The sequence below is a fragment of the Rhinoderma darwinii genome, chromosome 2 (assembly GCF_050947455.1).
Source record: "Rhinoderma darwinii isolate aRhiDar2 chromosome 2, aRhiDar2.hap1, whole genome shotgun sequence".
Lineage (NCBI taxonomy): Eukaryota > Metazoa > Chordata > Amphibia > Anura > Rhinodermatidae > Rhinoderma > Rhinoderma darwinii.
The window spans coordinates 289,620,665-289,634,807 of NC_134688.1; the positions used below are offsets into that span (position 1 = coordinate 289,620,665).

General features: G+C 41.6%; 1 protein-coding gene across 1 annotated transcript in view; it reads right to left on the minus strand.

The window, feature by feature from the left end:
- The window catches only part of SYTL1 (synaptotagmin like 1), a 118,434-nt gene that overhangs the window by 33,886 nt on the left and 70,405 nt on the right, over window positions 1–14,143 (minus strand). The window contains exons 3-5 of the mRNA XM_075850562.1: window positions 5,579–5,727; window positions 5,407–5,503; window positions 4,328–4,373 (exon numbers count right to left, since the gene is read on the minus strand). Coding sequence (XP_075706677.1) covers window positions 4,328–4,373; window positions 5,407–5,503; window positions 5,579–5,727 — 292 coding nt within the window. The remainder of the gene's footprint in view (window positions 1–4,327; window positions 4,374–5,406; window positions 5,504–5,578; window positions 5,728–14,143) is intronic.

A 14,143-nucleotide genomic window follows, 5' to 3' on the forward strand; every position in this document is an offset into this window, starting at 1 on the left:
GGCGTTATCTACAGAGGGGGCTTTATGGCGTTATCTACAGAGGGGGCTGTATGGCGCTATCTACAGAGGGGGCTGTATGGCGTTATCTATAGGGGGCGATATAGCGTTACCTACAGGGGGGCTGTATAGCGTTACCTACAGGGGGGCTGTATAGCGTTATCTACAGGGGGCACTCTGTATGGCGTTATCTACAGGGGGGCTGTATAGCGTTACCTACAGGGGGGGCTGTATAGCGTTACCTACAGGGGGGCTGTATAGCGTTACCTACAGGGGGGGGCTGTATAGAGTTACCTACAGGGTGGGGACTGTATAGCGTTACCTACAGGGGGGCTGTATAGCGTTATCTACAGGGGGGACTCTGTATGGCGTTCTCTACAGTGGGGGCTGTATGATGCTAACGCCATACAACCCCCCTGTAGGTAACGCTATACAGCCCCCCCCCCCGTAGGTAACGTTATACAGTCCCCCTGTAGGTAAAGCTATACAGCCCCCCCTGTAGGTAAAGCTATACAGCCCCCCTGTAGGTAACGCCATGCATCCCCAACCCCCCAAAAAAGTCTGACCAACAGTGTGTCCTACAAAAGACATGTATCCCCTATCCACTGGATAGGGGATACATGTGTGATCGCTGGCAGTGATAGGGAGAACGGGGGACCGAAAGTCCCCCGAAGTTCTCCATGACTAACCTCTGACTTCCGGCGTCTGCGCAGCTCAATAAAAATGAAAGGAGCGCTGGTCACGCATGCGCACAAGCGCGACCGGCGCTCCATTCATTTCTACGGAGCTGCCGACACAGACCCCGGAAGTCCGAGGTTTGTGATGGAGGAACTTCAGGGGACTTTCAGTCTCCCGTTTTCCCTATCGCTGCCAGCGATCACACATGTATCCCCTATCCTGTGGATAGGGGATACATGTCTTTTGTTTAATGGCAGAGCGGGGAGATACCTCCCTGCTCTGCCGTAGTGTTTAGTGGCGTCACGCTGTAGCAGCCATAGCGGCTGCTAGCGGAGCCTCTGGCCATGGTGGGGGCCCGTGTCGGCGGGCGACACTGGCCCCCTCATGCCGCGGGCCCCGTAGCAGCCGCTACGGCTGCTACGGCGGTAGTTACGCCACTGCGCGTGGGCGTGGTTAGGTTATGGGGGCCCAGGCACATTCTTTGCCCAGGGGCCCTCTGCAGTCTGTGTACACCTCTGGTCATACTACATTATATTACTGCCTGTCAATCTACTATAGCAGGGCTTCTGATTTGTTTTTAATAGGACCTCGCCAGTCAGAACTTGACGATGTCTGTGCCTCAACATTGATTGTGGTCCATGCCAAAATATTTTCCAAGAAACAAATTTCATACACTTGGAGAAAGAAGTAATGCCTAATCTGTATTTTATTAGACATTATCACCAAATCCAGGCTAGAAGCAGAACATAATGGTACAGTCACTTAGCATCAGACTTTCGGTCTACTTTGGACCTTGATGTACATGGAGCATTTGTACAACCATAGAAAGGCATGTGCAGCATATGATTTTTCCTGTTAAACCTATGCCTCACTAACAACTGAAGGCTCCCCACCAGTGAGGCCCACCACACAGTTTGAGAAGCAGGATCACTGGATAGACCTTTGTTTGGAATTCTTGGGTGGTGATTGGTTTTGAAAGGGAGCCTTTGGCAACACCACTACCAATCTCAGTGCTAAAGGTGTTAAAACGCCAGTATCAGAGGTATCTTTTAGATATATTTTACGGTCATCTACTTATCAGCTTATCACATATCCAGGATAAAAGGTTAGATAGGACTAGGCAGCCGTCTAGGGTGCAATTGCGGGATAGGTAAGCTCCGCAGCCTATTAATTTAAAAATAAACAAAAAAAAAGCTGTGGTCTGCCTTAAAACGGGTGTATCTACTATAGATGAAAATGTTAATGAGTAGTGAAAAAGGGGAGAGACAGTGAGCAATTAAAATAAATAACTGTCCATTTGACAGCTATCATCTGAGGGTGGTGAGATGCATTCTAAAACCCTTGCCTTGGGCACCAAAAGACTTTGTCCCACCATTGGTTTATCTATTTTTGTCAAACAGTTGCTTTCAACTAGAATATCGAATAATGATTTTTTTTTTCGTGGTGTTTTTTTTTAGGGGATTGAAATGCTCCAGCCAGATTGTAGTTGAAAGTCTATAGTAAAATATGAGAATGTCTACATACACAACGTTTTCATTTGTGAAGTTTTAGTGGCGTTTTTTGGGATCAGTGGGGTTTTTATCAAAACGCAGCATTCTCTTTGTATGGTTTTAGCATGGTATAGTTTTATTCAAGCTATTTGCTCCATAGGTTTCTCTATATAACTTCAAAAATTCTTGCACAAAATATCAGTATTTAAGAAAAGCTACTTAAAACACGTAAAAAAGCCATAAATGGAAATCCTCCACGTCCCCATCTGTTTGAGAGTGGCTGGACACGTTTGAAGAGATCCATCGCATGGAGGAACTGATGGTCCAGGTCTGGTGGAGAAATACTTTGAAGGCCTGTCAGCCTAGAATTTTTCTAAACAGTCTAGTTCATTCACTGTCTGGCTGGGAAGTCATATACACTGAGACTGTCCACCGTCCCCCTCTGCCTTTTGTTTTTCCCTCCAATTGGCTGTATCATTTTTTTGTTTATTTTTGGCTGTTTTTGTTATAATATTCCCATTGATATTATATGCCTTCTTAGAAATAAGTTTATCATTCAATGTCAGCTTGTTTATATTGATCACAATGATGTATAATTTCCTGTTGTTCTAAATAAAAGTTATTGAACAAAAAAAAAACATAATGAAAAAGCTTCAGACCGCAGGCGATTTTTACATGCGTTTTACAAAAACAAAAATTCTAAGTGGGAAAAAAACTGATTAGAAACTTGTGTATGAACCTCCTTTGTTTTATGTATTATTTGCTGGGAGGTGTTTTAGCTTTCTACAGGTCATCATAACCTTAGAAGATGTAAGTGACAATCAGTATAAAAGTTACATAGCCAAGCTTCCAACTAGAAATTAATGTTTGGTGTAAATTTATATTAAATGCTATATTCTAATAAACAGTTGTGTTTTACGTTTATATCAATGTTAATAAAAATCCTTTTTTTTTCTCTCCTGTCTTGAGTAACAGTTAAAACTTTGCAATCTTCTGTGTATATTTGTTAGGCTTGTGGTATTGACCTTATCCCTGTGCTAACTCGACAGAAGCTAATCCCTTATTTTTTTAGTGAGCCAACTTTTGAAGAAGCTCTGTATCAAAAAATACGTACAGCGTTCCCAGCAAAGTGATCACCAAAGCACAGAGGTCACCTTGTATCACATGGTCTGTTGCTATATAACAACCTCCAATTATTGTGGGGGTACACTCTGCCATTGCTGTTCGGCTCGTTTTTCAAGTTAATTGTTAATGGCTGCGACGTTTTGTGTGTAAAACCGCCGTTGACCTGCAAAATCATGCTGGACAGACCCTAAATGACCGCACGATTTTGCAGGCAAATAGCAGTTTTACTGGTCTCAGCCGCCTGGTGGCTGCTATGCTAGATCATACCCTAAGTTCACATTCTCAAGCTACCCGAAATTTAAGTAGCTGTTGCTAATGTATTTAGCTCACATTGTGATGCTTGGACTGGATACAACTGTTTCCACTTCTCGGCTGAGACCAGGACTAGGTACATACAGGTTTGCTGCCTCTGAATGTTAACAAGGGTGTCCTCATTCACTGACAGCAAACAAATATCTTGTGGATATGGTGAGGAATTGAAACACAAACTATATTAGAAAATTTAATAGCTTTTCACTAAGGCCAGTTGCACACGACTGAGTGCCACTCGGGCCGTTTTTCACGGCATCCGAGTGGCACATGATAGTTTTCACGGACACATTCACTTTTGCAGGTGAATTGGGTCCGTGAAAACAGACCGACTCTCCGATCCTTGCAAAGATAGGACATGTCCTATCTTTCCATGGATCAAAGATGGGACTCGGGCGTTACATAAAACAGGAACACCTCTTTAATAGGAGGCTTCCGGCATGGTATGGTAGCCATTTCAGCAGCGTCTCCCACTGTCACTTATATTAAGGGGTTGTCTATGATTAGGAAAACATTCTTGTCCATGGTTTGTGTCTGGTGTTGCAGCTCAGACCCATAAACCACATGGTTGTAAACATAAGTGGAGTTACAATGTTCAAGTAACCGGGGAAGGGGTGTAGTATAATGTAGAGAGACAAATTGCTATGTCGTCGAACTAATCTCCAACCCTCTTACTAGCCCACACTGTATGTAGCGCTCTCATTACTAGGGACCTGAATTGCACATACCTGACCTTCATCAGAGGATTGTTGCTGTAGAGGCACACTGGAAATTCTATATTAAATTACAGAAAAATGATAAGTAATTGTATAAGTAAATATAGAAATACATGCATTAGTAAGACTATACTAGAATGGAGCAAGTTTCCTGCATTTTAACAACTGCAGTATTTTACCATGGCAACCAAATCATACATTGTAGTAAACGGTATTCCAAAAAATGTTCACATAATGAGCTGAAAACCGCATAAATTTGAGTACATGCTACTATCCTTTGCCGTTTTGTTGGCGTTTTGCAAATGCTGTTGCCATGTGCGAACATACTTTAAAAGGAGTATTCCAGTTTAAGGTATTGTTTACCTATCCACTGGATAGGTGATAAATGCTAGATTGGTTACGGTCTGACCGCTGGGACCCCCATCGATCGCCTGAAAGGGGGAACCAGTTCCCGTTCCCTACAGCCACAAGACGGCAGCTAGGAGGAGTTTGAATGGAGCGTGGCGGGCATGCACCCTGATGCTCCATTCAGAGTCTATGGCACTGATGGACACAGCCGAGCGCTGTGACTTTTAGTGATATGTGTGTCATTTGACTCTTAAAGGGGTTGTAAAACATTAGGAAGACATGTCTGCCTTCTTCAAGAAACAGCACCACTCTTGTCTATGGGTGTCTGGTACTGCAAGGGAACACTCACTCGTGTATTGTATTTCTGCATAGTTCTAGTTCTTGCGTTGTGGAATATTTTTCCTATATGCATACATTGTAAAGTTTTCCACAGCGTATGATTATGCTGTGGAAATACAATGCAAGTATGCCACGTGCGAGCACACCCATACTCAACCTTATTTAGGCAAATTTGGAAGAAAGAAGTCATGGAAGAAAGCAGCTATATTTTCTAATCTTATACAATCCATTTAAATTCTCTTATGAGAAGTCTTATGAGTCCCTACCTCTAGAAGAACTACAACTTATTATAGTACTACCAAATTATTTTCTTAAAATGTATAATAATGCTAGAAAAAAATTAGTGCTCCACCTTGCTGAATTTATTGTATTTCACAGTGCAATATAGCTCTGTTCCATTTCACCTTATTACTGTTGTTTTTGTTTCCTCCTCAGAATCCTCACTGTCATAATCTCCATTCAATTCTTTGCCATCCTGAGCCCAACTTTGGTCCCATTCACCTGTCAAAATAAGTTTTTCAAACTATTAAACGGAAGCACTCTCTTTACTAATAACTAAGAAGACCTATGACCCACCTCTGGTTTTCTTCTTTCGCCTGATTGATGCTCTTACTATGTCAACTCCACCAACTTGACCCCAAGGACGTCTTGCCCTGACATCACTGAACCAGTCCCCAGAAAGTCTTTTTAGTATACGAGGATCTGAAAGAGATGACCGCAGTTTCCTGCAAAAAGAGGGAAAACATTTAAAGAACAAAGTTATCCTACTGCCATATAACCCATAACAAAAAATAACTATCCCATAAAAGGCATCTATCACCAGAGCAGACCCCTTTAACTTAGGGCATGTAACATAAGACCTAAGGATAAAATGCTCCTGTTTCGTGCACCACAAAATGTGTACCCTCCACCACAAAATGTGTACCCTGTAATTTAGCGTACTGGGTATGGATATTATATATTTTTAAATTGTAGATCGGAAAATGTAATTTACTTGTTTGAATGTGATTGTGACCTACAATATGTTGGTCGCACTATTGAGACGCTTAGGAGTGGGATCAACAGAAGTCGAATCTTCAAATATAGAGCCAATGTCACAAAGGGCGCCCACTACTTAGTGTCTTTAGACATGGGACAATACAACATAAATGTGACTTATCTGCTTTTCCAGTCACCACATTAAAAAAATAAAATATATATGTCTAACCGCTTTTAAATATTCTGGATTTCTAAATTACATACTTTAACTCCTGATGGTCTAAATAAAAGCTTTCTTTAATTTCCTAATTTGAGAAAATCTCATCCATCCACACATATTGCTGAAAAGTTACAATTTCAATACATTTGCGTATATTTATTATAATTTTGTTGTTAACATACAATATCTTATTTGTTTTCGTTTGGCTATTTCTCTCTGGTACCAGCCATTGCTAAGTTCATGTACAACATCATTACATATACACCCACATGCTCTATAGTGTTTCCCTTGATTGTCTATTGGCTATAACTCATAGATGCCATTACCATTAGATCAAAGGGATCACAAGTAAATTTTATCTCCTAGACAACAGGGGACAAATTACATTTTTTGTCATTTAACTTTTACTTATGTATTTTATTTATTGATAATTCTTTATTTTATGTTACATAAGGTATTTTTTTTTACACAACTCTATACAATTGCTAATTTCATATGATAAAAAAGTTACTCATCCCATTACTAGTGTGTTTTCTGGTGCCTTTTTTCAAATATATCACAGTGCCTTCCATACTTTATCTTTTTTTCTGAGACAACTAATAAATTATAGGGTAACTAAACTTTCAAAAAACTTTTGTCATGTCATAGTGATTGGTGGGAATCTCAGTGTTCGGACCACCACTGATCAATACTTTTGACATATCACCATGACGTGTCAACATTTTTTAAAAAGTTTTAGCTCACTTTCTATGCAGAATTGTTTTAATATTGGTCTGTGCCTAAATTGCTAATGTCAGGTCCTACCACAGCATCTCTACAAGGTGCAAGACAGGACTCTGGCTAGGCCAGTATATAATGATACATTTTTTTCCGAGGACTGCAGGGAATTTTTACGTAGGACATAGAAGATGAAGAAATTTAAGCTGCTGTCAAGGTCATATTATTCTCCATTTCTGAATCTTGATTACACTGTGTACTATGGCCTTAAAAATAAATACAGTAGAATAAATATCCACCAATCTTTGAATGTGTAAGCAAAAACTACACGGGCTCATTCACACGAATGTGAATCTCATCTGTGTGTTTTAACGGCCGTCACACGGACCCATGTATTTCAATGGGGCCGTTCACACGACCGTTGTTTCAACGGAGCGTGTGAACGGTCTGTTGAAAAATAGGACATGTCCTATTTTACTGCGTGTCACGCATCCCAACATAGACTGTAGTCTGTGGGGGATCCGTGACAACGCGTCCCGCACGGGTCCACCTCGGACGTGGAAAACAGCAGTTTGTCACATCCGAGGTGGGCTTCGTTCGTGTGAATGTAGCCGAAAGGGAAGCTTTACTTTTTCAGTGCATCTAAAATGAGAAAGGTTTGCAAATTGTCTTACTTAAAAATCTATTGTTATGTGTCTACATCACCTATGGAGACCTATATGTCTCCATAGTAACAGACAACAAGCAAATCCTGTATAGTCTGATCCTGCAGTCATATTGCCATCAATCTATCACATACTTCTTGCTAACCTACTAAATGTATATTAGCAGGAAGTAGGGAAATAATAGAAGGGAGTATGACTGCAAGGTCAGACTACACAGGGTTTGTTTGTAGTCCGTTACCATGGAGACACATATGTCTGCATAGGAACAGTAGAGAAAGGGCAAGAAACCACGGCACCACTTGGTGTGGATCAAAGAAGGTGGAGGTGAGGGATAAATAAATATATGCTCACCGTGAGGTTAGGATGGTTGAGTAGAGGGGTCCACGAAATAGCTGCTGCCAGATCCGGGCCGGTTACCGGGGTAACCGCTTAGGTATGATGAACGCAAGTGAAAATAATTGGGATCTATATTGGCGCTGCTGCGTGGTGTAGAGGGGATTCAGATCCAGAAGCCAGGTAATCGTAAAATGTTTTTATTGCTAATTGCAACGCGTTTCAACGCCGGACTGGCGTTTTCGTCAGGCATGGTGAACACAGAAAAAAAGACATGTATATATACGGTCAAAGTTCAAAGGGTACAGTCTATTGCAATGAAATTTAATAGTATTTAATCAATAAAACGTGTAAACACAGTAAAATCAGTAAAATATGAGTTGTCACGATAAAACACTCCTTTTTTATGGCAATGTAGAGGGGTAGCTAAAAGAGTTATGTATGGGAGACGGCAACATTTGTTGCTTGATCGACGGGAAGGAACAAGTGTTGAACAGGTGGTATCTAATTTTATTTATTTTTATTTATTTGTTTGGGACGTAAAATGTTTGTATATTTGGTACATAAGTGATTACGTGTAAGGCCCCATGCACACGACCGTGCCCGCAATCACGGCCCACGATTGCGGGCACGGCCGGCCGCTGACTGACAGCCGCATTTTCGGGCCGTGCTCCAATACAAAGTATGGGAGCACGGCCCGCAAAATGCGAAAGTACGGACATGTTCCATAATTCCCGGAACATTTCCACGGCACTGACACCCTTCCGTAGTGCTACGGAAAGGTGTCAGTGTTCAATGAAAGTGAATGGCTCTGTTTTTGCGGACCGCAATTGCGGTCCGCAAAAACTGAGGTTTTTTGCTGTCGTGTGCATGGGGCCTAAGGCCTCATGCACACGACCGTGTTTTTGCGGCCGCAATTCCCCCGAAAATCCACGGGAGAATTGCGGCCCCATTCTTCTCTATGGGGCCGTGCACACGACCGTAGTTTTTGTGGTCCGTGCACGGCCCGGGAGCCCGGACCGCAGAAAGAACGGGCATGTCTTATTACGGCCCGGTTCTGCGGTCCGGGCTCATTGAAAACAATGGCCGCGGCCATGTGCATGTCCCACGATTTGCGGGCGGCCTGCGGCTGACAGTCCGCTGACAGTCCGCAGCCGGCCGACCCGAAAATCACGGCCGTGCACACGGCTACGGTCGTGTGCATGAGGCCTAAGGGTTGTACTGTTATGACTTGTCGCTTGTTGCCAAGGAGACCACCTATACTACGGTGGCTGACGTGGTCCAAAACAAGATGGAACGCACGATGACCCGCAAAACGCCGAGGGTCGCTGGGCTATGCAGCAGGAACAATGAGAGATGAAAAGAGAACGTGTTTGCGGAAAGGGTTCTGCACCTGTGGTTTTGCACACAAACCCTAATGCTTCAACGATCTCTGATAGAGACCCTCCCTTTCAAAGTAAATCAATGAGTTATGCATCTATTCATTAACACATCAGAACCAACCTTTCACATTAATGAATTCAGGTATTGCCCAAATAAGATTCATTGATGCCATTCTCTGCCTCTATAATTGTTCTAATTGCTCCTAGCGACCCCTCAAATCAACATCCAACATTAAACAAACCACCACATATAACAGTGTATCATGCCAATTAAAGCACTATGTCTAGCTTTACTACCCGTATTTCATCTATACTTACCTTCTTCTTTCGGCAAACACGTTCTCTTTTCATCTCTCATTGTTCCTGCTGCATAGCCCAGCGACCCTCGGCGTTTTGCGGGTCATCGTGCGTTCCATCTTGTTTTGGACCACGTCAGCCACCGTAGTATATGTGGTCTCCTTGGCAACAAGCGACAAGTCATAACAGTACAACCCTTACACGTAATCACTTATGTACCAAACATACAAACATTTTACGTCCCAAACAAATAAATAAAATAAATAAAATTAGATACCACCTGTTCAACACTTGTTCCTTCCCGTCGATCAAGCAACAAATGTTGCCGTCTCCCATACATAACTCTTTTAGCTACCCCTCTACATTGCCATAAAAAAGGAGTGTTTTATCGTGACAACTCATATTTTACTGATTTTACTGTGTTTACACGTTTTATTGATTAAATACTATTAAATTTCATTGCAATAGACTGTACCCTTTGAACTTTGACCCGCCCGAGTTTTTGGCGGTTTTTTAGCCTAATTAATCAGTCTGAACTGGCCCGAACCAGATTACCTCATTTCTGTATATATACATGTCTTTTTTTCTCTGTTCACCATGCCTGACGAAAACGCCAGTCCGGCGTTGAAACGCATTGCAATTAGCAATAAAAACATTTTATGATTACCTGGCTTCTGGATCTGAATCCCCTCTACACCACGCAGCAGCGCCAATATAGATCCCAATTATTTTCACTTGCGTTCATCATGCATAGGAACAGTAGGAGATTATTATTCAAAGCTATTTTGCTATTTAGTTGCAATGGAACAATAGTACAAAAATGGTTGTGAGGGGTGGATCTTCCCTTTAAATTCAGGCATCTCAAATAAAAGTTTTCCATTTTTACACGCTGCAGATTTGTTGTAGAAATTTCTATGACTGACCCATGCATCTGAATGTTTTTGTTTATACAGCATGTGCATAGATATCTGCAATCCTCATTTTGAGGAATGGGACAGTTGCAGACATTTCTTCTACAAATCTGCTGCATGTGAACATGCAATGAGGCAACTATAACTAATTAGCAGTATATATATTGCCCGAAAAGTCAACTGATCCTATTTAGCTTCTAGTGGTGCTTCATCAGATAATTCTCAGGGTAGGGTCACACGGAGCGGCACTGACATGGTCACAAAGCAGATAACAACCGTGCCGGCACCATGTTCAGTGCGGCTGTCAAACAACCTGTTAGTGGCCACATGTTAACGCAGGTAAACCGTCCCTTTATCTGCAAAATCGTGCGGCCATGATTTAATACACCCTTTATGGCCGTACGATTTTGCAAATTACAACAACTTACCCCCTATTCATTTATGTGGCAGCGCCAGAAAAAGCCGAACACTGCACTCGGCTATCTCCGGCGTTCCCATAGAGAATGAATGGAGCGGCAGTACGCATGCGCATGTAACTGGAATACCTCTAAACAAGGTATTTGTCAGCCGCTCCTACATAGTGCCAGTGCGGTTGTTGGCCGCGTTGCAACCATGTCAGGGCCGCTCCGTGTGGCCGTACTCTCAGGATAGGGCCTTGCGAAAAGTTTTGAGTCATCTCAATCAATGGTGAAGATCTACAGTCTGATGTTTAGTTGCATTTGTTACTACTGACCTTAAAGGGAATGTGACGCGAATTAAACCTCTTTTTTTTTTTAAAGCAAGTTACTTATTTCTATTCGATTTTTTACGTTTTTTGCTGTATTTTTTTTCTTCCACATGGTGGAAAGTATTAATGTATCCTATGTTGGCCACCAGAGGGAGCACTTCCCAGAATTACAGCAAGGTGAATAAGGCAAAGCAACCTGACTCACAGCTGCCGTAAATGTGGGAGGGAATCTCACCCCCCCTCCCTATTTTTGTCTACAAGCCAGGAAAAGGTGTGTTCAAATTGCTAAGCATTGTCCGGCTGTCATTTTGGGAGTGATTGTACAATGCATTTAGCAGAAGCTATAGGACACACCAAAAGGCTAAGGGTATGTTCACACGCTTACTAAAAAAATGTTTGAAAATACGGAGCTGTTTTTAAGCCGTTTTTTAATCAAACGCGTTTTTCACGGCCCTGGCGCCATACCAAAAAAATACCATTCTGAGATTAAAAAAAACTGAATTCTGACTTAACACCTACCTGCATAATCACATACATGTGCATGGGAAATGCTGTAAATTACAACATCCCCACATACATGCACATGATAGTGGCCTAACTAGCACAGGAGCAGTGCTGTCACTGTTAGGGGGCATTGTGGCTGTCACTGTTATGGGGGCTTTGTGGATATCACTGTTAATGCAAGCACTGTGGATGTCACTGTTATTGGGCATTGTGGCTGTCACTGTTATGGGGGCTTTGTGGCAATCACTCTTATGGGGGCAATGTGTCATGTCATTTGGGGGGGCACTATGTCTGTCAATAGGAAACAAGGTGGCTGTTACTGTTATGGGGGGAAATTGTGGCTGTCACTGTTCTATTTTAATCGACTGAAATTATTACTCTGGGAAAAATGTGTTATGTCTAGTGCAGGGCCCGAGGTGACAGTGCATGACATAGGGATTCACTCTTTGGTGCTCATTGAAACACTGTGTCATGCATAAGCTCTCCATGACTTGCAGAGTGTATCACTTTTACCTGAAATACTTCTTTAAGCCCTTCCTGCCGCAGACACTTTTGGACTTCCTGGCAAAGCCCCATTTTTCAAATCTGACGTGTTACTTTATGTGGTGATAACTTTGGAATTCTTTCACCTATTCAAGCTACCCTAAGATTTTTTTCTCATGACACATTGTACTTTATGTCAGAGGTAAAATTTGGTTGATAAATTCATTGCTTATTTGTGAAAAACACCTACATTTTGCGAAATTTTGCAAAATGTGAATTTTTCTAGCATTTCAATGTATCTGCTCGTAAGAGACCACACAAAATAGTTACTAATTAACATTTTCCATATGTCTACTTTATGTTGACAACATTTTTTGAACATCCTTTTATTTTTTTTTAGGATGTTATAAGGCTTATAAATTTAGCAGCAATTGCTCACATTTTCAAGATCATTTTAAAAGCCTATTTTTTTATGGACCAGTTCAGTTCTGAAGTAGCTTTAAGGTTCCTATATAATAGAAACCCCCCATAAATCACCCCATTTTAAAAACTGCACCCCTCAAAATATTCAAAACAGCATTTAGAAAGTTTTTAACCCTCTAGGCGTTTCACAGGATTTAAAGTAAAGTGTTTTTTTTTTACAGAAATTCAATGTTAATCCATTTTTTTTCCTTAACACAATTCAATATTTATTGACCAGATTCTGCACTTCTTAGAAATATCTCACATGTGGTCCTAGTGTGCTACTGGACTCAAACACAGGCCTACTTTTGAAGCCTATTTGGATTTTGGAGCTTACTTTTTATTAGAATATATTTTAGACATCTTGTCAGGTTAGAAGGGGTCTTGTGGTGCCAAATCAAAGGAAACGCCCCAAAAAGACCCCACTTTGGATACTATACCCCACAAGTAACTCATCTAGAGTTGTTGTAAACATTTTAACTCACCAGGTGTTTCATAGATTTTATTAGAATTGGGCAGTCAACATGAATTTTTTTTTCCAATAAGATGTAGCTTTTGCACACAATTTTTCATTTTCTCAACAAATATAGGAGAAAAAGCACACCAACATTTATAAAGAAATTTCTCCAGAGTAGGAAAGTACCCCATATGTGGTCAGAAACTGCTGTTTGGGCACAGAGCAGGGCTCAGAACGGAAGGAGCGCCATTTGGATTTTGGAGCGTAAATTTTGCTGGATTGGTTTCTCGTTACCATGTCGCATTTGCAAAACCCCTAAGGTGCCAGTACAGTGGAAACCCCCCAAAACTGTCTTTATTTGGGAAACTATACCCCTTGAGGGATTCATCTAGGGGGGTCGTGTGCATTTTGACTCCACAGGTGTTTCATAGATTTTATTAGAATTTGGCAGTGAAAATGAAAAATTACATTTGTTTTCCAATAAGACATAGCTTCAGTTTAAAATTTTTCATTTTCTCAACAAAAAGAACCCCGACATTTGTAAAGCGTCTTCTCCAGAGCAGGGAAATCCCCATATGTGGTCATAAACTGCTGTATGGATACACGGCAGGGCTCAGAAGGGAAGGAGCACCATTCGTCTTTTGGAGCGCAGATTTTGCTGGATTAATTCCTGGGCGCCAAGTTGCATTTACAAAGTCTAAGGTACCAGTACAGTGGAAACCCCTGAAAGGTGACTCCATTTGGTAAACTACACCCCTTGAGGAATTAATCTAGGGATATAGTGAGTATTTTGACACCACATTTTGGAATTGGGAGGTGAAAATAAAAAAAATACCTTTTTTTCCAATAAGCTCAACATTTTTCATTTTCACAAGGACTATAGGAGCACCCAACATTTGTAAAGCATTTTCTCCCGAGTACAGCAATACCCTATATTTGATCGCAAACTGCTGTTTGGGCTCACGGCAGGGCTCAGAAGAGAAGGAGCGCCATTTGGCTTTTTGA